This window comes from Dromiciops gliroides, chromosome 1 (genome assembly GCF_019393635.1).
Source record: "Dromiciops gliroides isolate mDroGli1 chromosome 1, mDroGli1.pri, whole genome shotgun sequence".
NCBI lineage: Eukaryota > Metazoa > Chordata > Mammalia > Microbiotheria > Microbiotheriidae > Dromiciops > Dromiciops gliroides.
The window spans coordinates 275,087,323-275,112,530 of record NC_057861.1 but is presented as its reverse complement, the minus strand read 5'-3'; the positions used below and the strand labels follow the sequence as shown (position 1 = coordinate 275,112,530).

General features: G+C 38.3%; 1 protein-coding gene across 1 annotated transcript in view; it reads left to right on the top strand.

Moving 5' to 3' along the window:
- LOC122735759 (cytochrome P450 7B1) overlaps nt 1-24,947 on the top strand; it is a 287,183-nt gene extending 262,236 nt beyond the window's left edge. The window contains exons 5-6 of the mRNA XM_043977516.1: nt 10,364-10,539; nt 23,876-24,947. Coding sequence (XP_043833451.1) covers nt 10,364-10,539; nt 23,876-24,169 — 470 coding nt within the window. The 3' untranslated portion in view covers nt 24,170-24,947. The remainder of the gene's footprint in view (nt 1-10,363; nt 10,540-23,875) is intronic.
- The last annotated feature ends 261 nt before the right edge of the window (nt 24,948-25,208 follow it).

Here is a 25,208-nt window from a genome sequence, read left to right as displayed (position 1 = left end):
ATATTTTCCAAGGGAAATTTCATGATCTGGAAAAAATTCAATATAATTCAATAGGAATATTACAATTATAAATGAAATAGTTGGTTGAAAAGATATGTGACTATTTGTTTGAAATTATAGCTTAAGTTGCTAATGATTAGATGGGTTTTTTCCATCCCTTCATAGACTTGTTTTAAACTGGTATTAGCTTTTCATCTCAGTTCTTTTCTGGAGAAAAAAGAAAGGAATACTTGCCTACTAGGTGTTGAAAAGGTTTATAGTAGAAATGAAAGACACCTTAGGGGGCTTCAAGTCCAGTCCATTCATACCTAAGTAGCAGCCTCTCTATAGAATCCCTAAAAAGTGTTCATCCGCCCACCACTTAAATACCTCTAGGAAGGTGAACTCCATTTGTTTGGAAGCTTTATTTTTCCTTATATAAAACAGGGACAACAGTTTTTACAAATTTATTCCTGCTCATTAACCAATTCCCAATATATGAAAAGAAGAGGGAAATGGTTGTCCTCCATGTATTTCCTACCAAAATGGTTTGGTTAAGTAGTGTCTTCTAGGATAAAACATTTCCACTTTGTTTTTTCATCCAGGTTAGAATAAAACTTGATCAAATAGTTCAACAAATATTATTTATTGAGTTCCTAAAGCACGTGAGGCTTGGGGAGAGATATAAAGATGTATTTTAAAAATTGTTCCTGCCCTAAGGAAATTACCATCAAGTCAGGGAAATAAGATATAGATAACAAAAGATAATAGAAGGTCATATGTAACTAGTACCTAAGGAGATTAAAGTGATTCTATCTGAAGAGATCAGAAAAACTTTATTCTTATCAACTTAGCAAACCTTTGCTAAGTGTCAACTGTTCAGGACACCGTACTAGATACTGGGAATAGAAAGAGAGAAACACAGTAATTCCTAGAACTCATGGTCCTCTATTGGAGAGAAATATATCACCTACACAAATATATGTTGAACAAGGATAGTTGAAAGAAGAGAGCATTAACAACTGGGAAAATCACGGAAAGCATCTTGAAAGAGGTGGCACCAAAACTAAACCTTGAAAATTGAAAGTAGATGAGGGTTCAGACAGGCAAAGGTAAAGATGGCATTTCTTCCAGGAATGGTGAATATCTTCCATGAATGTGTAGAAAGAGGAATTGATTTGTTGTTCAAGCTTGCCAAGAATCTAATGTCTCAAGTGGAGTCATATGAAATAAAGCTGGGAAAGTAGGTGTGTGTGTGTGTTGTTTGTACATTTGTAATTTTTATGTTTTCTCTTCTATTAGACTATGAGTTCCTTGAGAGGAAGTAGGCATTTTTTCGCTTTTTTATTTCCCCTTACTTGACACAGTGCATGGCACATGATGGGTGCTTAATAAAGGATTGCTTTAGTAGACCTGCCTTTGTAACCAAATTGTTTAAGGTCATATAGCTCAGACTAAGGAGATTTTAATTTTATGATATAGGCAATGTGAAGTCAGCAAAGGTTTTCGAGCCCATGTCTTTGGAAAATTCTCCTGGTTTCTCTAAAAAGGATGGATTGGAGCAAGGAAAGAGAAGCACCTATTCTGTTAGTCCAGGAAAGAAAGGATGATACTCTTAATGAAGGGGATGTCTATGATGGAAAGATATGAGAGTTCTTGTGGAGGTAGAATCACCAAGACTTGAAGACCTTTCAGATTTAGGATTAGGTGAGGGAGGGGGGATAGAAAGAAAAAAGTCAAATATGACTTCGTATTTACAAACCTGGGTGACTGGAGAGATGGCAGGAGAATTCCTTCAATAGCAATAAGGAAGTTTGGAGAAGGGCAGGTTTAGAGGGTAAAGCAAATTCTGTTTTGAACATTTTGAAGCTGACATGTTATGCAACACCTAGAAGGAAATATCTAGCAATAAAACAGTTGATGGTGCATAGAAGGAGCTCATGAAAAAGAGGTTGTTTGTTGTTCCATCATTTCAGTCATTTCTGAGTTTTTATGACTTCATTTGGGGTTTTCTTGACAAAGATATTGGAGTGGCTTGCCATTTCCTTTTCCAGCTCTTCTTACAAATGAGGAAACTGAGGAAAACAGGGCTAAGTGACTTGCTGAGGGTGGCACAGCTACTAAGTGTCAGAAGCTGGAATTAAACTTAGGTCTTCCTGACTCCAGGCTCTGTACTCTATCCACTGTGACACCCAGCTGCTCAAGAAAGATATTAGGGCTAGATATACACATTTGAGAATCATCTGCACAGAAATAAATGTTGTTTGATCCTATGAAAGCTAAGGAAATATTGAAGAGAACAAGGGCAGAGAGAAAAGAGAAGGAGCTCAAGAAAGAACTTTAGGTAATAACCATGCCAAGAAGGTAGATGATGGTCTCCAAAGGAGGCAAGGACCAGGAAAGAACAATGTTATGGAAAGCCAAGGGAGAAAAGAATACCCAGAATCAAAAGCTGCAGATAAGGTTAATAGGAGTGAGAAATGAGAAAAGACCATCGAATTTATGGCTAATTTAACTTTGATGAAAGTGATTTCAGTTCAAATGTGTGTTTGAAAACCAGGTGGTGGTGAGGAAATTGGAGTAGCAAATCCAAAAAAGTATCTTTGCTAATACCATTTGAAATAAAAGGGATAGGGGATGGAAATTTGGGGGTGTAGCAGAGCCTCATGAGGGTGCACCATGGAGGGAGAAGCATGTAAGCTGGACTTTAAGGGATGGGGAGAATTCCCACAAGCAGATTGGGGGATGGAATAATCTAAAGAATGCTAGCCAATCAATGAAGACAGAAAAATATGTATATATATTTAAATAGTCCAGTTTGGCTAGAGAATACATGGAGAGTAATAATGGGAGAAAGTCTAGCAAAATAGGTTATATCCAAATAGTTGAGGTCTTCAAATGCCAAAATAAGACATATGAGCTTTATTTGTCAGGTATTAGAGAATCATTGGAGGGTTTTAGGGAATTGATATGATCAGAACTCTTCATTGGGAAGATTCATTTAACTATGGTAAATAAAATGTTTGAGTAGCACCATGGCATATTAGATAGGAAGCTGGCTTTGAAGTCAGAAAGAGTTGGCTGTAGTTCCTACCACAGGCACATACTGACTGTGTGACAATGGACAACTCACTTAACCTCTCCATGTATCAGGTAACTAAGACTAAAAGTTACAGAGCAGATGCCTATATTTATTAATAGAGAGGGTTTCCTCACAGGGACTTTCTTCATCAATGAAATCATAGGTATCACCCAAGAAGGAGGAAAAGCAAAACAGAATGGAGTGGAGAATGGCTGGAGGCTTAGAGACCAGCAAGAAAACTATTGAAATAGGACAATTAAGAGTAAGTGAGGTTCTGAATTTGGATCTTATTGGAAAGGATGGATTCAAGACATATAGAATAGATAGAATTACAAGAATTTGGCAATTAATGGGGTGAAAAGAAGAAATCAATGATGATTTGAGGTTGTAAAGAATTAATTGTTATTTGAGGGTTTTATGCCTCCGCGAGCACTGGCCTGGGGCTCCGCAAACCACACGGCGCACCACCCACTGGCTGTAGCCTTTGCCAGGGCTCTGGCACCTCAAGTCATCACCACTCACCGACGCCTACATGGGCCTGGCAAAATTATAATGATTGGAAGCCTAGTGAGGGCAGTCATGTGACTGTCAGAGCAGCCATCCCATTGGCTGGGACTGTGTGGGGTGTTTCTAGGTTTGGGGGAGGAGGATTGGGCATTCTAGGTGGAAGCTGGAAAGCGACAGGCGTTCTGTTGTGTATTTTCAGCTGATTCCTGGGCAGTGGTATTTTTTCAGGTATTATAATTTCCCTTTCCCCATTTTATTTCCTTCCCCTTGATCCTACTGATCCTGTTTGTGTGGTTTTTTTTTTAAGTTCGTTCTTGTTAAAATAAATCTTGTTCTGTTTTGAGGGAGACTGCCCGTCTCCTTCTTTGCCCCCATATTGCGAGCCGCTTAGCTAGCACTCCCCAATTAAAAATTGGTCCCCACAAGGTTTTAGGAAGGATTACCTGGGGGAATGATGGTATCAATGCAAATAGAAAAGTTTAAAAAAGAAACATTTGGGGGAGTAAAGATGGAAAGATTATAAAGTGTTTGAGAGACTTAACAGGTAGTGATGTCTAGCAGGTAGCTGGAGAAGTCCAAGTTGAAAGTATAGGTTTGGCAAGTCCTTAATTTAGAGAGATGGGAATTTAAGCCATGGAAGTAGATGAGATAATCAAGGGAAAATGTTTGTTGAGGGAAGAAAGGGCAAAAAGAATGGGATAAGCATATATTAAATGCTAATTTGGGGCTTGTTATTGTTATAGTGCTAAGCACTTTCTAGTTAATATCTCATTTGAGCCTCACAGCAACCCTGAGGTAGGTGCCATTAAAATCACCTTTTTTACACTTGGCCAAACTGATACAGAAAGAGGTTAGGGGGCCTGCTAGAATCATACAGCAAGTAAGTGTCTGAGGCTGAATTTGGACTCAATTCTTTCTGACTTCAGGCCCAGCACTCTATCCACTGAGCCACCTAGCTCTCATTCCTTTGTTAAAAGAGGGAATAGGAAAAGATCAAGGACATAGACTTGAGGGCTATAGCTTTTTAAGAGTTAGAAGGAGCAAAACAAGCCAGGGAGTGAGACAGAGGAGAAACATGTTTATAACCATAAATAACACTTCTTAATGTTTAGTACCATTTAGCAGATTTAGAGGCAAAGGCAGGACCAAAGACATGAAGGTACTTGTCTCTAGAAATTTGCCTCTTGGTTCATGACTTAAGGTTTGTGGAAGTGTTAATGTGAAAGAAGCTTATATTTGTTGCCAGCAGTAGTTCAGAAGACAAATGGTATTTCTTCCCTATATTTTGCATATAATCCCAGAGAAAGGTTTGTTTCATTTTTTGAGGGAAATACAGACAGACATACAGCATACACACATATATGCTCTAACGGTATGTGTATATCAATGATTGTAGTACATATATAAATATATACACATACATATATGCATGTGTATGCATATATTATATATACATATATGTATTTGGTATATCTATAGTGACAGTAGAAATTATGTTTCCCTTTCAGAAATCATTTGGGGACATATTAAGGGGCCTAAAATATTAGCTCAAGGTCCAGTTCAGGTACCATCTTTTACAAGAGACCTTTCCATTGTTAATGTTCTCCCTTCACCTGAAATTGCTTTGTATTTAGTCTATACATTTTTGTACTGAATTATCTTAATAGATGTTGTTTCTTTTTAATAGAATATAAGCTCCTTGAGAGCAAGAATCTTTGCCTGGTCGTTGTCATGTAGAAGGCACTTAATATATACTTGCTTCATTGAATTGAATTAAATTTGTATCACCAGAGCCTAATGTAGTACTTGTCCCAAGATAAGGCACAAAGTAGGCCCATGTTTAATTGAATTGATTGGAAACTAAAGCAGATAGAGGTCAAGTGACTTGTCTAATGCTACACAGGTTGTAAGGGTGTGAGACTAGATTTAAACTCAGTTCTTCCTGTATCCAGAAATCTTGGCGATATGCATTCTTCATCCATTTGGTCTTTCTTGTATAGATGGAGAGGTCAAATTGCTTTGAGCCATCATAGATCTCTTGAAGAAAATTTTGTAGTATAATGGGGTTTGATGCAATCAGAACAGCCCCATCCACAAATAGAGTGTCTGAAGGTCCTCAACATCTCTGCACCTTTCAGAAGTTGAGGAAGTTCTTCCAGCATGTTGAGTGAATCCCCATGGTAAACCTTTGGGAAGACAAGGACCAGAGTCACACAGGATCACAAGCATGGGTGGGTTGCAATTGCCGTCACTTGATGTAACTCCCAGATTGATGAGATCTATCACATATCTATTTGAGTATTTGAATAAGTCACTTGAGTCCAGGGATCATAAGTATTAGTATAACTGCAGGCCCTGCATATGGCAGGCACTAAGTAAACACCTATTGAATGTAGGAATAAAGGAATGATCAGCTTAGTGTCCTATATTTCAGTAAATCTAATGCTATATCTATGCTTGAGCCAGGTCATTGCTAGAGGCCTCCATAACACCCAGTTAACATATGCTTCATGCAGGATGAAGGATATTTTATATCTTACCATACTACATGTAGGATGAAACATACTTTATGTAATTATAATGCAAATTCTAATTTTAAAATCCACCTAAATTATTTAAATATTGGATTATTTTTTTTAATTTATCTGGTTAAGTTCCATACCATTCTACGCACCTATTCCACAAAGATAAATAACAGAGAACGTTCCTACTTTAAGCCAACCACAATTTAAGATATTATATTGGAGACTTGTTTTTCTTCAACAAATTAGAAATGCTTTCACATCTGAATTCCACCTCCATCATAGCACATCTGTTCACTCATATTTTCTAAGTCTACATGTGTGGCAGAACTAGTAGCATAGCTGATGTTGCCCTTTCCACCATCTTCCGCCCCATAGTCTATATCCATTGGCATTCATAGTGGAAGAGATTGTATGATAGTCCATACCAATCATTAAGATGGTCAAAATGAACAGATTGCTTATCACAGTATATTCATTTTACAATAAAGATGAGCACACATAGACAGCATGGCGTAAGTGTATGAAGCATGGGTTTGAGTCTAAATCCCACACCAGACACATACCAGCTATGTTACACTGAGCAGGTCACTGAGTCTCTCAGAGCCTCAGTTTCATCCTCTGTAAAATGGGTCTAATAATACTTATGTTTTATACCACACAGGGTTGGAATAAGAAAAGTGCTTTGAAACCCTGAGATTGCTATAAAAATGTGAGCTATTATTTGTACAGCACCCTAAGCCTATATTTTTGGGTGTCCTGAATTGTAGTAAATTAAAATCATCTGTCGGTTTTTGAAACCCAATTTTTGAAACTTTTCAGTGTAAAAGTGATATGTGCATCTCCATCTGACAGTATTCCTTTTATTTTTCTGCCTTTCTGTGCTGTCCCCATGGGAAGTTCTCTTGCTCTACTATATCACCAAGGGCTTAGAAGACATAACTACTCAGAAAACAACTTTATGTACAAGGAGAAGGAATGAAAGGACTGTTTTCTGACTGCTTGAGAAAGCAGCAATGGAGAATCAGAATATTGAAGGTGATATCAGAAGTCAGTTTTCTGTGATGTGTTGGTCAGTCTTGTTCATCTGAAAGCATAGACATCCTCCCTCTAATCACCATCATGGCTACTGTTGGCACCTTGCAATGTGTAGTGTGAATGATCAAAATATTTGCATTCTTGATAGCAATTTTTCCTGTAATCCACTCTAATAATTATAGTACCCCATTACCTGCTAAATGTTAGTATAAATTAGCAATCCATTATGCACAATAAGTTTTGTAAAACATTTAAAGGTAGAGATTGTGTTTAATTAAAATCAACTTACAAATGAAAACCAAATGAACTAATGATTCCTGATGACCTTTTATTACCTGCAATCCCTTGTCTGGGCTGGATGATTGACAGCTTGTTGTTTGGCTACCATGTTGTATTTCAGCTGACAAGACTTTTCATTTTAACTCAATTTCCCTGCCTATCACAAGCTGGTGGCAGGCCAGGCTCAAGTCACCCAGTTTTGCCTCAGCAGCTTGCTCTATTTCTCATTAGTACGCATTTATTCAGTGGAAATTGGAAGACAAATGCTTGAAGGCATGCGAACTAAGTATAGCAAATTAGGTTTAAAGACTGAATATTTATAAGTATATTGAAACAGGGTTTCTTTTAAAAAAATAGAGTGAATTGAGAACTAAGTGCTAGCTTTGGTATAAAAGAAGTGAAGATAGAAGTAGGAGGATTCTAAGAATAACAATACTACGAGCTTTCTCTTTACATTTTGGAAATCTGTAAAAAAAAAAGAAGAAGAAGAAGAAAGAAAGAAAAAACCCTCTCTGACAACACCTTATCAAAAAGCAACCTGGCTTCTCCATGATATGGAGCTTGTACAAGGAAGTTTAGCACCTCATGTGTAAGAAGGGGGGAAAAATGAGGGTCATGTTCATTTGCTGCTTGGTTATCCCTTGGTATGCTTTAAATTGCCTTGTTTGTTCGGCACTAGCACAGAAACAGATGTTGCTTTACCGTGCTAGATAATTTACTGTTCCTCATGGTGCTGAATAGAAGTCCTCTTGAGCTGCCCAGCTGGTCTGTCAGTAGCAGTGGCTGGTATCTGCCGAACTATGACAACTGCAAGTCGATGCTGCAGCTTTTATTGGGCACTTGTCATTCTTTCAACTTAGCACTTTTCTGCCCGCCCCCCTCCTCCCCACCACGCACACATATACAGGGGCTTTCAGGGAAAGGAATCGTGTGTGTGTGTGTGTGTGTGTGTGTGTGTGTGTGTGTGTATGTGACATCGCAGACCCACATAAGCTCCACTCTCCTTTGTTGATCATCATGTGACTCATTACTTTTGTCATCTAATGATTATCAGCATGATTGCTCAGAGCGAGAGCCAAGCTCGCCTTCCACACATAACTGGTACTGGAAGGAAAGACAGATTTGTCATTTACGATCTGACCACTAAGCCACACTTTGTGCTCCATTATTGTGATTAACTTCTGCATAAGATATGCTTGCCCAGTTGTCATTTGTGATACCGCAGTGGGCCCAGACTGTCATGCTTCCTGGGAGCAAGTAGTCCAATAGGCTCTGACTGTGTTATCTGGGTTGTTAAATGTGAACCTGCTGTCTCACAAGAGACACACCAGGATTCTTTTGCTTTTCTTCTTCCTCCACCCTCCTTACTGGACTTGTTGGGGGAACATATGTCAGCTACCATTTCCCAACAACAGGCTAAAATGGTATTATCCCCTTACAGGGTTTTCCAAGGAAGTTGACAGCATTCGATTGGGGCTGAGTGTTGCCTTTGTACCCTGGAAAGTTTGGTTGCCAGGGCTGCCAGTTGAAATCCATCGTGTCAGGTGCCTTGTGGCTATCTGCAGTTGAGGCCATGTTCTGGAATCAAAGTTGTTGGAGTGTGTGTGTGTGTGTTTATTTTTCCCTGGCTTCCTCATCAACAAGAGGATTTTACTCTGCCTGATTATAGTAACGAAGGCAGTCTAAAAGAATATGCACAACCTCATTGTACGTCACATCGAATCACTACCCTGGCCACACAGAGCTGACCGCAGCCTCATTTCTTTAGACAAATGCACGCTTAAGGAAAAATCTCCTGTGACAAAACATTCAAGCCTCACCCCCCTTTTTTATTATGCAAGCTGGGCATAGATTTAATATTTAGTGAAACCAACTTTGTTATCTTTTATGCAGACACAACTCTGCTATGAAGTGCCCATCTTTACATTAGTAACCTGTAGGTACTGTGGGCTACAAAGCCTTGCTAACTGGTCACAAAGAGAGAATCTGTGTGTGTGTACATGCATATGTTTTATTGCAAACTATAAACACAGCCACTTATCATTTTGTGAGAAATAAACTATTTGGAGCTATTTTTGCACTGATGGATAGAAGGAATCAGGTTTTACATTCCAGCCCCCATCCCATATATGCTGGAGGAAAAATAGTCAGTTTTGATTATGAAGAGAAAGATGCAGGCCTAGACAGGAGCTACATCCTGATATGCATGCTATCAGAATGATTTATGCAAATTATGCATATTATTCCCAAAGGAATTCCTCCTCAAACTGCCAGGATAAATTGCCGGAAATTAGCCATAAAATCTGTCGTGCTAGGAGCAAAAGGTGAAGGCCACTGGGAAAGCAAGGACGTTCAGTTTCTGGAGTCTTCCAGGACATGATAGAACCTGATTATTTTACCTAGGTCCTGAGAATGATGTGATTTCTCCTAAAGTATTTTCCCAACAAAGAATGAATCATGCTTTTTTTTTTTTTTTACTACTAATGTAAGGGCATTTATGCTATTAAGGGCCTCGATGCTTCTTTAACAGCTAATCTAGCTTTGAAAAATAGTGGTAGTTTTCAGAGATAAAACAACATTTCATAGGATGCATTGATTCCCCCAGAAGCTTCAATGACTACTGTTCCAAACTAAGGACTTCTTAGAGCTGTATGATCCTTTCTAACCAACTAGCAATGTCACATATGATACTCCCTGACATAATACACAAAAGTATCCAAGTATGAGGGATAATGACATCTAAAAATTCTCTTTAACTTTCTTGTCTTCCCACTCTTCACTGGTTACTTCCGTGAGTTTCTTCTCTTTTGGTCCCTGGCAGGGTATGTGCAAGAAAACACATTTTGTTTTTAAAATTGATCATTATGGCAAACAGTATATGGATAACTAGGTTATTCTTCTAAGAAACACCCATAATCGAATAACTAATTGTTGCTGATTTTTTTTCTTACTACAGAAAGCATCATTAAAGAGGCCTTACGAATGTCTTCAGTTTCTGCCATTTTGCGTAATAATGAAGAGGATGTCATCCTAAATTTAGGAAATGGAGAAGTCCATCTACGAAAAGGAGATAACACCGTCATTTTCCCACCATTGCTGCACTATGACCCAGAAATCTTTGAACAGCCTGAGGTGAGCATTCAGCTGTTTTTTATGCTCCTAGTTCATTGTGTTTTATGGCAATTTTTTTATATCCTGTTGTTCCTCCAAACAAACCTCAAAAGGGCTTCCCACCTTAGGTTGTGTTTTCTAGTAGCCACAGGCCATGGAATCATAGATTTAGAGTGGGAAGAAATCTTAGAAGCCATCTAGTCTAACCCCCTCTTTTTCCAAATGAACAACTAAGGCCCTGAGAAGTGAAAAGGCACACAAATAGTAGTAAGTGGTACAGTTATGATTTGAACCCATATTCTCAGACCCAGATCTAGCCCTCTTTTCACTGTAACCAAAAGATAAATACAGTGCTAAAAGTTATTGTTCTTTTCAAAGAAAATGACCATTATATTTTGACTTCCATAAATGTTGTGATAAATATAGGTTTTGTTTTTTTGGTTTTTGGTTTTTTTAAATGGGGCAATGGGGTTAAGTGACTTGCCCAGGGTCACACAGCTAGTAAGTGTCAAGTGTCTGAGGCCAGATTTGAACTCAGGAACTCCTGAATCCAGGGCTGGTGCTTTATCCACTGTGCCACCTAGCCACCCCTATAGGTTTTGTTTTGCAGGAGATCATTAGATAGAAGTGTGAGAATCAGAGGAGGCATTATATAAAATGAGAAAATTATAGAACAAAGATTTTAAAAAAAATTTTTGAGGCAATGGGATTATGTGACTTGCCCAGGATCACACAGCTAATAAGTATCTGAAGCTGGGGTTGAACTCAGGAGAACAGGGATTTATTATCAAATAATGTAAACTTTCTAGTTCAGGGTCTTTGAAACAGCATTGACTCTTCTAAACTCAACCATTAGCATGGCTTTTTTTGTATCAAAAGCTTTTTGTTTTGTTTTGTTTTGTTTTTACCTCTCATCATAGCCCCTTCTTGATCAATTATTTTGGTGTTGTGAACTTGTGTTTGTCAAACTGTTGCTTTGACTCTAAAGCTCTGGGTATAATTGTGTCATCTCCTTGTATTTTTTTCTGAAGCTAGAGTTAATGAATATCAAAGACTGGAAATTAATCCACCCTGGCTCATCCTTTAATACAGCCTCTGAAGTTCATCACCTGCATGCAAATTGAATATGGTCCTACTTTTCCTTCCATTTAAGCGGAGGGATGTGGTGACATTGAAATGCAGTATCTGAAAAAATGTCCTTATATACAAGTTCATGGCAGGATCATTTTCAGATATGCCGTCTAAATAGTTAGACATTTGTGAATCTGACTGGATTGGAATGTAGTCTAATTTATAAAGTTAAGAATTGGGTCAATCAACAAAAAAGAATGATTTATATTTGTGAAAGCACTTTGGAAAAATCTCCAAAGTGCTGTACCTCTGTCTAGTAGTATCATCATTATCAGCATCATCCTCACCCTTGTTTTAAGAAAAGCACCTACTATGCCTGGATATCTCCATCCCGCTTTGCTCAGTTTTTATGTCCAAACCCAGCATAGGGGGAATGCCTTGATGCTTTGGAAAGTCTCCCAACTTATTTTTATAACTCCAGACAACCTCTCTCTTGTCCAGCATTATCAGATGACCATCTCACGACCACTTAGTCAGTGGAAATACCCCAAGCTTCACCTAATCTGTGACCTCTCCCCCATCCCCCCACTGATATGTCATTTTTGCACCTCAAGAGCAAGGTCTATCAACCAATGAGATTCCATTTTTCAACATGCCTCTTTTGCATATTTGGGTATCAAACTCTATCCTGGAAGAAGGAGGCATCTCAGATTGTGAGGAAGATCTGAGGTCCACTTCATTAGAGGGGACCATAGATCCTTTAATTAAGTGCCATTGGTTCAGAGCTCTGCCTCATTTGCTTTTATTGTAGTTTGGTCAATTTTAATCCCCACAATGCCTTGTATAGCAATACCTTGATCAATAAATGTTCTTGGAAAAAACTTCCTTTAAATAGAGTTGGCCTGAACATGGATGGGGTTAGGAAAAGTTCTGTCCTTAATGATAATCTGTGGCAGTAGTGACAAAGAACATTGTAGCAGTTCCTCAAACATAATTTCTGGATAAGGTCAAGGTCTAGGCCTCTTCTAAGAGGAAAGTTGTATTACTATACCTTGTCACTTGGGAGAGGTTATAGAGTTCTTGTGTGTATTTATGTGTGTGTGTGTGTGTGTTTAAGGGATCATGAATTAATGAATGAATGAATGAATGATGAACTAATTAAAAACATTATCATAATATTAAGTAGCACTTCGGTGTTTATAAAGTGTTCTATGAATATTATTTCACTTTATCCCCACAACAATCTTGGGAGGTAAATAATATTACTTTCCCCATTTCATAGATAATTTTTTAGAAAATGTTTAGTCTCTTTTTAATTTTTTCAATTATTTATTTATTTATTTGATTTTTTTTTTTTTTTGGTGGGTCATTGAAGGTTAAGTGACCTGCCCAGAGTCACACAGCTAGTAAGTGTCAAGTGTCTGAGGCTGAATTTGAACTCAGGTCCTCCTGAATCCAGACCTGGTACTTTATCCACTGAACCACCTAGCTGCCTCCTTTATAGATGATCAAACTGAGGTAGACAGAGGTTGTGACTTAGCTAAGGTCACACAGTAAATATCTGAGGACAGATTTGGACTCAAATCTTCCTGACTCCTAGTTTAGCACTCTGTCCACCTTACTTTGTGCCAGATATCGCTCCAAGCACTAAAGATTCAAATACAACTGTAATGAAAGCCCTGGGTTCATTCCTATAGCCTCTTCTTCACTGACAGGCTGAGTTCCTGGAAAATGACTCGACTACATCTCCCCTTGGTTTTCTAGGGGTAGTGCTGAGGGATGGTGGCTTTCTTTCTAATGCTGTTGAATCTAATTTCCCACTTCAGTGCTTCCCCTATTGATTAGCAGTTAATATCAATTAGACTGTAGGCTTACTTACCTTTTAGAAATGTATATTTTCTAAGATGGAATAATACAGAACAATTAGTACCAAACATGCTGTCAAAGCAGGAGTATGTTCTCCCATTCCCATAATTGCATTTAGAATAAACAGTAAAGTAGATTCAGGCTTAGAGCACACATGGCAAAAGGAGACCACAGCTCCTAGAAGACCTTCTGAGGGAAGCCCATTCTTTTCTTTTATGGAGAAAGGATTCTCATGAAGTTCCCCATAGGCATAGTGTGGCTTTCAACTAGGCTGCGTGTAGAGTTCTGCATGAAGCAGCCTTTCCCCAGTATAGTTAGTTTGTGCTCAGCTTCCAATGAAGACACAGCCATAAGCCATTAATGCCCCATGGACTCTTTCAAGGACACTGATGAAAAGTTCAAATCCTCATATCCTCTGGTGATCTTTTTCTCAGGGAAGACTAAGGCTCTTCTTTTCCTTCTTGCCCCACCAAGTAATTCCTTCTCAGAGACTTGGCTGGAACTGCTCTCCCCTGGAACCTTCCTGGATAATAACTCTGTTCCAAACTGATTTACTATTTTTAGAAGACTCACAGGGCAGGAAAAGACATAGTAATTTAATTCCTTTTATTAATTGATTAGATAGCTGGGTGGTACAGTGGTTAGAGTACTGGGCCTGGAGTCAGAAAGACTCATCTTCATGAATTCAAATCTGGCCTCAGACACTAGCTTGTAATCCTGGTCAAGGACTTAAACCCTGTTTGCTTCAGTTTCCTCATCTGTAAAATGAGCTGGAGAAGGAAATGGCAAACCATTCTTGTATCTTTGCCAAGAAAACACAAATGGGGGTCAGCTAGGTGGCTCAGTGGATAAAGCACTGGCCCTGGATTCAGGAGGACATGAGTTCAAGTGTGGCCTCAGACACTTGATACTTACTAGCTATGTGACCTGGGCAAATCACTTAATCCTCATTGCCCCACAAAAAAAGAAAAGAAAAAAAGAAAAAAAAAACAGAAAAAGAAAAAAGAAAACACAAATGGTGTCATGGAGGGTCAGACATGAGTAAGACAATTTAACAGCAACATTAATTGATCAATCAATTCAATGGAATTGTTCTCACCTGGTAAAAATACCAGTTATATTATCTTGTTAGTTACTTTTAATGGAGGTAGAGTGATTAATTGGATCAATTGAGTGCAACTTTTCCACTCTCACCAAGTTTAATATCTGCTGCCTCCATAGACCTTATTGCCAAATCTTCAATAGCTTTCTAGTGACTTAGGGAGGTTCTGCATTGTCAATTTTGAATTCCTTCCTAATATCTTGTTCTAAAGAGTCCCCAGGAAAAGTCTTATGTAATCAACTCTGCCAATTAACATTCTTCCATACTTCCCAATACATGGTGATAAATTTTAACCAATATCACTTATAGCATTCTAGTAAGTTACTGTCTGCCTTCGTACTTTCAAAAGACCTTCATTGCTCCATTCCCCAAAGAAAAAGAGAAAAAGTTTTAAAAAAAAGAAAAAAGAAAAAAGATCAAGCCTCCGTTCTCAGAAAGAAAGCCGAGACTCTTACAGAGTTCCTGAATGAGTGTAGCAAAGTCAGATTCTTAGCATCAGGAGTCGGGGTTCTATTCCTCTTCTGTTTCTAAGGGGGATGAGGAGGGCTCTGTATTCTGCACTCAGCTAAGTACCAAGTGCTACAACAAACTGTTGCTGGATCAAGGTGAGGGGACCCTAATTCTTGCCCTCTCCCTTTTTCTGTGAACAGTACTGCTACTCTTTTTTTTTTTTACTACTGCTACTCTTGATCCATAAAAATAAGCCAGGATTAAGACTGAACTAATATAAAAGAAAGGGAAAGTCAAGCACCCTAACTCAAAAAGAAAACCTAATCCAGAGAATATGGTTCCTATGGGATCTCCCCACAGCAATTAGAGACTTTGGTCAACTGCAAGTCGACCCACAGTTGACTAGAAGTAAGGTTCCTAGATCAAGATTTTTTTTCTCTCCTCAGAGTTCTAGGGGTAACCTGGAGGCTTTTGGGGGTTGTTTCTCTAGTACTATAACTCAACAACCCTCATCTGTTATGTTCCTTCAATTTTATTTCCCCAAGTAGTATCATCCTAACATGTAATTAATTGGCTAATTGATTTCTCCTCCATATCAACTAACCAATTAACTTCTTACACAGGAATATTTACTGAGATGCTATAACAAAAAATTACTGAACAAAACCACCCCATAATCCAGGGCAAACACTCCCTTCTTAAACATTTATTTGGTTTGTATTGCAGTGGGCTCAATATTAAAGTGATTGCTACAAGACATTTCCTATAACAAGCTTGCTCTTGGCTGTGGCATAACCATTAGATGAACTGTTCTGTTGCTTATAAAACTCAATATGTTGGCTGCTGAGTTGATTTCTTTTGAAGATGTGGCAGCCAGGCCACCATTTTAAAAATTTTCCATCTTCAGCATATTGGCCAAGTGCATTTTGACCACATTATCCATATCCCCAATCTGCAGCAGTTTTCTGGAGTCCTCAGAAAGAATAAACACTTTCTTTTTATTTCTTTCCCCAGTGCCATATGGGAAAGTTTTCAAATAGCCAACTTTTCAAGGTCTTATATAGTCCACAGGAAATTTAAAATACCCACCAAATACAGAGTTATGCAGATTCACCAAAGAAAATTTTACAAAATTTATCTCGTTTTGACTTGCTTAGTACTTAAGCTAGACCTTCTTTATGCTCAAAATGTCCTTCTCTGACTCAAAGACAATAAAGCAAAATGTTAAAGGCAAAGAAAACCCAGCTTTCTATCTTTAAAAAAATGTGATAGCTAGAGAATTTCTCAGAACATGTGGGATTTAGACTTGGGGTCAACTGGAAGTTATACTAAGTTGAGCAACCAAACTGTTTTGGCTCAGTACTTGTGTAGTTGCACTCTTAAGATACCAAGTACTCTAAAAAGCTGTCACTGGGTCCAGGAGAAACTGAGGCACTCACTCTCTGCCTTTTTCACTAGGGGGCCTGTCCTATGCTGGTGACCCACACTCCAATGCAATAAAATTGTTCTGGGTCCTTGAAATATTTTCCCCAAGGATTCCTGAACCACATATGAAATCCAACTGGAAGTCTGGGAAGAAAAAATCCCAGTGTCCCTTCCTACAGGAAGCTTACCATGGCGCTGCCGTTGGAATTTGAGAATTCACCCGACAATAAGATAAGCAGACTCAGTGTAAGCAGAAAGAAAACAGGACCCTCCTATAAGTCCCAAATAAGTGTGTGGCTCTCACAAAGTAATTAAGCAGTTGTTGTTGATTACTTGGGATTTCTAGACTATCAGGCAAACTTCATCACATGGACTTAGAGTCCATTATAATTTATTCCAAAACAAGGCAGTCTAGGACTATTTAGAAGCAAAAGGGAGGGAAATATTATCTAGGCACCAGAATTTTAGGGACTCATACTTCTTATATTAGTTGTAATACTCAATCAATATTTGTAAGTGCCTACTATGTGCTAGGTTCTGTGCTAAGCACTGGAAATACAAAAAGAGGCAAAGTATATATTAAAAAAAAACAACAACAACAAATCCTGCCCTTAAGGAGCTTACAATCTAATGGGGCAGACAACACACAAACACACACACACACACACACACACATATATATATATATATACAAGAAAGCTATATACAGGATAAATAAGAAGTAATTTACACAGGGAAGGTACTAGAATTAAGAAGGGTTGGGAAAGCTTCTAGTAAAAGGAGGAATTTATTATCTTTTAGAGCAAATTCAGACTCTTATGACCCCACTTGAGGTTTTCTTGGTGAAGATACTGGAGTGGTTTGTCATTTCCTTTTCCAAATGACGAAGCTGAGGCAAACAGGGTGTGTCATTTGAAACATGTTGGGGGTACCTTCCCTGCTCTAAGTTATTGTGGAACTTAGCTGAGGTTTCTAATATATTGCTACTTTTAAATTAGAGGCTATTGTCCCAGTTTGGGCATTATGCATTTATTAATCATGTTAAATGTTAGTAAAGAGAGAGAGAACATGGCTCAGAATTAGAGTTCAGAAGCCCTACATTACCTAGACAGAGAGGAGAGTGAGGGGGGACATGTGGCTGCCTCCTCTAGAGTCCTAGCCAAGAGAGAGAGCAAGAGACAAAAAGAAAAGAGACTGACCTCCCCCGCCCCCCACCAAAGATTTTTATCCTCTCTCAGATAGAGGTGAGTTGCTGCACATTGATCCAAGCTAATTGGCCAGTAACATTCAAGTCCATTGATTGACATGGCTTGGGGCTGGGGGCGGGGGGGGGGGGGGGGGGGGGGGGGGGGGGGGAGTGTCACCCAGGTGAGGTAACTTCCTTTAGGCAGTCAGGAAGGTCAATCTACATTTCTTTTGCAATTCTACTGACTAGTTCCCCCCAAAACCCCATTGCCCAGGGTCACACAGATAGTAAGTGTCTGAGGCTAGATTTGTAGTTAAGAAGATGAGTCTTCTAACTCCATTCCATTCTATTCTCGACACCACCTAGCTGATCTTAGCTGGGGCTTAAAGGATGTCAGTGGGGTCAGTAGGCAGAACAGAAGAAGAGCATTTCAGGCATGGGGGACATCCAGAGAAAATGCCCAGAGCCAAGACATGGAGTATCTTATTCATAGAAAAACCAGGAGACTAGTGTTACTGGATCATATTGTATGCAATTGTATGACAAATAACCGCACATAAACGTTCTAGTAAGCCAAAGTTGTCACAAAGAATTGGTCTGACCTGTAAGGAAAACTTATCAGAAGACTGGCTATGCAATTACAGCCTTAAAAAATAGAGAAGAAAATGCCCGTTGTTTGTTTTTCTCTAGTGCTTCCTCCATACTAGGGAATCTGTTAAAGAGAGTCCTGAGTGGAGAATCTTTCCATTAGGTTCTTACTAATACAGAAAGCTCCATGTTTATCCCCAGTGTGCTCCTTCTTGGAAAGCAGTTTCTGGAATTTCCCTCCCTTATAGGTATATACAGAGAACATACAGAGAAACTTAAAGTCCATGTGGTAAAAAGGCTGTGACATAATACTGAAAGTCCTGGTGCTGGATGTCCATTTATCCCCTTCTTGGGCCCTCATAAAGTTGCCTGTAGGCATGCCAAGGTCTCTGCAGAACCTTTAATCTGCCTTTCTTCAGGGTGGCTCTTCAGATCCCTGTTGGGGTAGCTATGTGGCACAGTGGACAGAGCACTAGCCCTTCAGTCAGAAGGACCTGAGTTCAAATCTCACCTCAGACACTTATTAGCTGTATGACCCTGGGCAAGTCTCAATGGCACTTACCTTAAAACATCCAAGGCCATCTCCAGTTGTCCTGATGTATATCTTGCCACTGGACTCAGATGTCTCTGAAGCAGAGTGAGGTTGGTGATCTTGCACAGTCCTACCTCAATTAAATCCAATTCATTGCAAGTCATAACATCTGTCATGGCCCTCTTCAAGAATGAAGGACAAACAACAACAATCTTCAGATTCCTGATGCAGACTCTAACTTCAGTTATTGCTATCCTGGGGATGTTTCTAGGGTGCTAGTAAGAAATCCAAATCCTCTAACTTCTGAAATTCAGAAGTTTCTCCTTTGGTTAGCCAGGGTGGAGGGTGGAAAGCAAAAGAAGTCTCCATCCTCCCCTTCTCTCCACCACAAAAACAATGTCCTCCACCCAAACCCACCCACCCAAGCCGTTCCCTCTCAGGGGCTTGGCTAGACCTGTTGTCCCTATTTGCCACTGTAATAATAATGCTGGATTCTGAACTGGCTTACTGGTTATATATAAGTTTATTGCCTTTGAGTTGATTGATTCAACAGGGATATTGATGAAGATATCCCGACAGGCTAGCTTGTTAATTTATTAATAGCTGTCCACCCTTAAATAAGTAAGCAAGATAGTTTCTCCCCTTAAGGAGTTTTCATTCTAATAGGAGAAGATAACACATATTGGGGAATTGTGCATAGAGAGGAATGTTTTAAAGGGGGAAGTCAGAGAGAAAGGAGATTAGAGCCTTAGAGCCAATGATTGACTTGTCATTTCCAGATTACTTTGTTGATTAAATTGCTGTTCACAGAACTAGAGTTCAAATGGGGGGGGGGGAGGGGTTGGCAATGGGGGAGGTTGGAAAAGTGTCCCATCCCAAAAGAGAGAGGAGTTTCTTCCTGAAGGATGGAAAGAACCAGGAAGCTTTTGTTCCTCTTAAGTAGAAGAAGGGTAATAAGAGAAGGAAAACCTTGCTGAGAATACTTGCTATTTTATTTTAAAATATGACCATGAGCTTTGTGCCTAAAGAAAAAAAAAATATCACTGAAATGCATCTCTTCTATTAATGAATGCTTCACTAAACTCGGTTGTCAAATAGCTACCACAAGCCATACCCTGTGTACCTGTACAACCTCAAAAATCTCTAAAATGAGGATATGCATCTTATTACTTAATTTATATTGCAAGAGCTAATCAGAAGTCAGAGGATCCTAAGGTTTTTTACTTTAGTTCTCCCATGTACTCTGTGTGATGTTGGGCAAGTCATGTGCCCTGTAGGGGTCCATTTTCCTCATCTACAAATGGAGGGAATTAGTTGATCTCTAAGGCCTTTCTGACTCTCAAAGCTGCAATCCCCAAAGGCAATATTCATCTTCTGCTTTTACCAGAAAAAGGTAATTTGTAAGAGTGAATTTTTGTTCTTACTCCTAAATGCTAAGGTCAATTCAGTTTCTCTCTCTTATGCCCTAGCACCATTTAGTACTATATCCGCCAATATTACAAAGCACTTTAAAATCTTAAGTTGGGATCGGGAAGGGGGGTGATGGTTCCCAAAAAGTGCATTGCCCATGTAAGCAATTTGAGGCTAGAAGTGTCCTGGTTTTCGTCTTTCTGTCCCTGAGTGAAAGTGCTTAATAAACTTGAATTTAATATTTATCATCATCTTCGTTATTATTACCACATCATCCAAAGCAAAGTTTAAAAAATTTCTGGGTTGGGGCAGCTAGGTGGTGCAATGGATAAAGCATGGGCCCTGGATTCAGGAAGACCTGAGTTCAAGTCTGACCTCAGACACTTGACACTTACTAGCTGTATGACCCTAGGCAAATCACTTAACCCTTATTGACCTGCAAAAAAAAAAAAAACAAAAACAAAACAAACAAACAAATATACACAAAATTTCTGGGTTGGGATGGGGAAAGTCAATGGTTTTGTTTTTGAAAATTAAAGCAAAAAAAAAAAAAAGAAAAGAAAAGAAACTGGGGGCAGCTAGGTGGCGCAGTGGATAGAGCACTGGCCCTGGAGTCAGGAGTACCTGAGTTCAAATCCATCCTCAGACATTCGATACTTACTAGCTGTGTGACCCTGGTTAAGTCACTTAACCCCAATTGCCTCACCAAAAAAAAAGAAAAAAAAGAAAAAAAAGAAAATTGAAGCAAATATTTTAATAAAATACTGTGATTGCCCTCAGAAGAAGTTTCTTGTTCTCCTCTGGTTTATCATGGCTTTAAAAACAAGAACACACAAAGTTTCATGAATTAACTTTCTGAGTCCAGTTAGGCAGTGGTTGAGTTAAAAAAATATGTACTATGAACTAAAATCATGATTGCTTTTCATTGTTCTTTTCCCCTTTCTTTAACCAATTCTATTTGGGCACTTAATTTTAGTTTAGTTTGTAGACTTTTTGTGTGTGGGGGCCAATGAGGGATAAGTGACTTGCCCAGGGTCACACAGCTACTAAGTTCCAAGTGTCTGAAGCTGGATTTGAAGTCAGATCCAGGGCCAGTGCTTTATCCACTGGGCTATCTAGTGGTCCCTGGGCACTTAATTTTAGAGAAAGAGTGGTGAAGTTTGTACTCTAAGAACCTGAGGTTCAAATCCTGACTCACTGTCTATGTGACTTGGTCAAGTCTTTTAAGTTCTCTCCGTCTCAGTTTCCATAATTTTAAAATTAGGGAATTGGAGTAGATAACCTTTAAACTTTCATCAAACTCAAATTTATGATTCTATAATTGTGTGATGATGAAGCCTTGAAAAGTTAGCATAGAGTGGGAAGAACCTTAATTTTTAAGATTGGGAAATGGTTTTGAGGCTTTGTTATCACAAAATCACAGGATTGTATGTACATATGTTGTTGTTCAGTCACTTTTTTTCAATTGTTTCCTACTCTTTGTGACCCCATTTAGGGTTTTCTTGGTAAAGATACTGGAGTGGCATGACATTTCCTTTTCCAGCTCATTTTACAGATGTGTATATACTGTAATTATATATACATGCATGTAAGCAGATGTGAGTATGTATGTGTGTTTACTTACAAAGATTCTGTAAGAACACTGTGATGGAGTACCTTACTTTTTTTAGTAAGTTTTGACAAGATCAAATAATGGACTCAATCAACCAGATACTGGTTTGCAATAATGGTTCCTCTCATCAGATAAATGTTACATTCAAGCAAGGAAATAATGAAACCACTTTTTGAGGGGTTTTAGAAATAAGCTCCCTACAATGGTGTTTTTACCAAAAGTTGCACTGGTATGTCTCTTACTTGCTTCTTTGTATTGACTTTATGTAGTTCATGTGAAAGTTGTGCACTGAGCAGGACTAATGCTAATGAGAGACCAAGTACAAGAAGGAGCTGGTCATTTTCATGCATACCACGTGCACTAATTGAATAAATAGCTTAATTCACCATAGGCTGAAATAAGGTCACCCAGCCTTTCCTCAGAAACTCAAGTGATATTTGAACCATCACATTTTGGCAGCAAAGAGAAATTAAAATGACAAGCCCAAGACTCAAACTAAACTGTGTCCATAATATTTCTATTATACATGATGTAACTTATATGAAAATGGATTTAAACTCAGAGTTAACCTTAAGGGATTCTCATTTTGAATTCATTTCAATAAAATTTCCACGAGGAAAATACACACACACACACACACACACACACACACACAAAAGGCATGTAGTCAGTACTTTATTAATTGAAGCCTAGAACTGGCAGTTTCCTCTCTAGCTTCTTGTCCCTCAGCTAGGTGGTGCAGTGGATAAACCACCAGCCCTGGATTCAGGAGGATCTGAGTTCAAAACTGGCTCCAGACACTTGACACTTACTAGCTGTTTGATCCTGGGCAAGTCACTTAACCTCATTGCCATGTTAAAAAAGAAAAAGAAAAAACAAAAGAAAGAAAGAAAGAAAAAGGATAATTAAACAGCCAACTTCCATGTACAAATAGGCATATAAATTGATGGTTTGATACTTGCATAGTATTTTCCTATAGAAACAATGTCATAAAGGATAGTTAGATTCCCAAGGTAGCCCACAAAAGCTTGTCTAATGAGTAATATGTTTAATAGCTTACATTTATAAAATACAAATTCTTTTTGTTATAACAACTTTGTGAGGTAAACAAGGTAAGTATTACTATCCCCATCTTTTAGATGAAGAAACTGAGGCTGGAAAAGATTGAGTGAGCTTGTCCCAAGGTTATGTGGCTAATAAATGACAAAGACAAGTTTTGAAGGTCAGGTTACTATGCTGCCTCTCTTAGGAAGTACTAATAGTGAATCTGAACTTGAGCCCCCTTTAAACTCTGAACATTAAGTACTGAAATCTACTGAAATGGAAAAAGGGGGAGAGGAGAACATAATAGTCAGGCATTTCTTGTGTCACTAGTGGAGAAGCCCAATGGTAGTTAGTGGTAGTGGTAAGGGAACTTGTGTATGTATAGTCATCTGTTAATCTATGGATCAATCAATCTATCTATATGCACATATAAACAGATATACATCAGTGCATATATACATATACATATGCATATGTGTGCATGGGTAGACACCCATGTATAGATGAGTAATTCCTATATTTAGTGTTCTTAAGTACAGGACTACCTGTATAGAATATATACAAAGGATATGGTCACTTGGAGTCAGGATGATCTGAGTTTGATTCCTATGTTAGATGTCAAATAGCTATGTGACCTTGCAAACACCACTTAACCTCTATCAGGCATAGTTTCTTCATCTGTAAAACATGGATAATAAGAATCTTTATTCCCCAGCGTTGTTGTGAGAATCAAATGAGATAAATGTAAAGTTGTCTGCAAACTTTAAGCATTATATAAATACTGACTCATAATAATAAAAACAGCAACAGTAACAACCATAGCAGAAAATGGATAGACTCGTGGACATTTTTCTTTTCTATTTGCTGTGCAGGGACCAATTTGCTGGGAATGATTGAGTTAGTTACATAGATAGCTATACTTTGCTTATAGTTACTCAAGTTTGACTTCTTGAAATAGAATTTTAGGCAAGATTATGAAGTCAGAAAGGGAAAGAAACTTATAGACACCAAACTGAATGAAAAGCATTTCATGTAATGACTAATTCTGACAATTTCAATTCTTGTTTATAGGAGTTTAAGTTTGATCGTTTTGTAGAAGATGGCAAGGAGAAAACTACATTTTTCAAAAGGGGACAAAAGGTGCCTTATTTCCTAATACCCTTTGGATCTGGAATCAGCAAATGTCCTGGTCGATTCTTGGCGATGTTAGAGATGAAGCAGTTCCTGATTCTTCTGTTTATGTATTTTGATGTAGAATTAATTGAAAACAAACCTCAACTTCAATTCACAAATTCCCGATTTTTTTTAGGTATACAGCCTCCTCCTCTGTCAGATATTTCTTTTAGGTACAAGATAAGATGTTAATAAAAAAAGAGGAGGAAAAAGACATTTGCCTCCAAATAATGATGTCTTTCCCCTCCCCCCACGCTTTTTGTTTGTTATTTCTAGGAATGGAATTGTGTTTTTCTTCTTGTTTTATTTTTTTAAACATGCTTCCATGTTGGGGCGGGGCTTTCATTCTATGATGCCAAGACATCTGGTCAGTCCAGTTAAAAAAAACAACATGTAGTCCAGTTTTAGAGCTGATATTATGATGCCAAAACATCCTGATGAGTGTCTCATTTCCTTCTTCATATGTTGCTTAATGTATTAACCATATGTATACCTTTAAGACTATCTATAATATGATAACAGAAATTATATTATTGAAGATTTCATGTGTTCTGGTTCTTAAAGACCAATGTGTGACATAATCTATGACAGAACAGTGAGTATTCAGACATAGATCAGAGCAAACATATTAAAATATAGTTCTGTTACTCAATGTGAAAAGTCCCCCATGAAAATTGCTGGCTAATTGTGTCAGCAGTGGACACTACCAACAAATTTAAAAAAAACCGGAACAAATTACTTAACTTGTGATATTAGATGAAAATATCTTCTTTATATACAATATCAATTATACTTTCATTGCCTGGATAGCCTTTCATTAAATGGGTTCTGCAGAAGATTAAATGCTTCAATTTCATGTCAATATTTCATCATTTGAAAATGTATTTTATTGCTTTTTATTTATTTTTGCTGCTGTCCAGTCATGACCAAGTCTTTGTGACCCCATTTGTGATTTTCTTGGCAAAGATACTAGAGTGATTTGCCATTTCCTTCTTCAGTTCATTTTACAGATGAGGAAACCAAGGTAAACAGGGCTAAGTGACTTGCCTAGGGCCACAGAACTAGTTAAGTGTCTGAGGTCAAATTTGAACTCAGGTCTTTCTGATTCCAGGCCCAGCACTCCATCCACCATGCCATCTAGATGCCCATTGCTTTTTATACTACAGCTCAAAAGTACAAACTTTATTTTTATATAAGATCACTTTGTTTAAATGGGAGCACAATCTTCTTT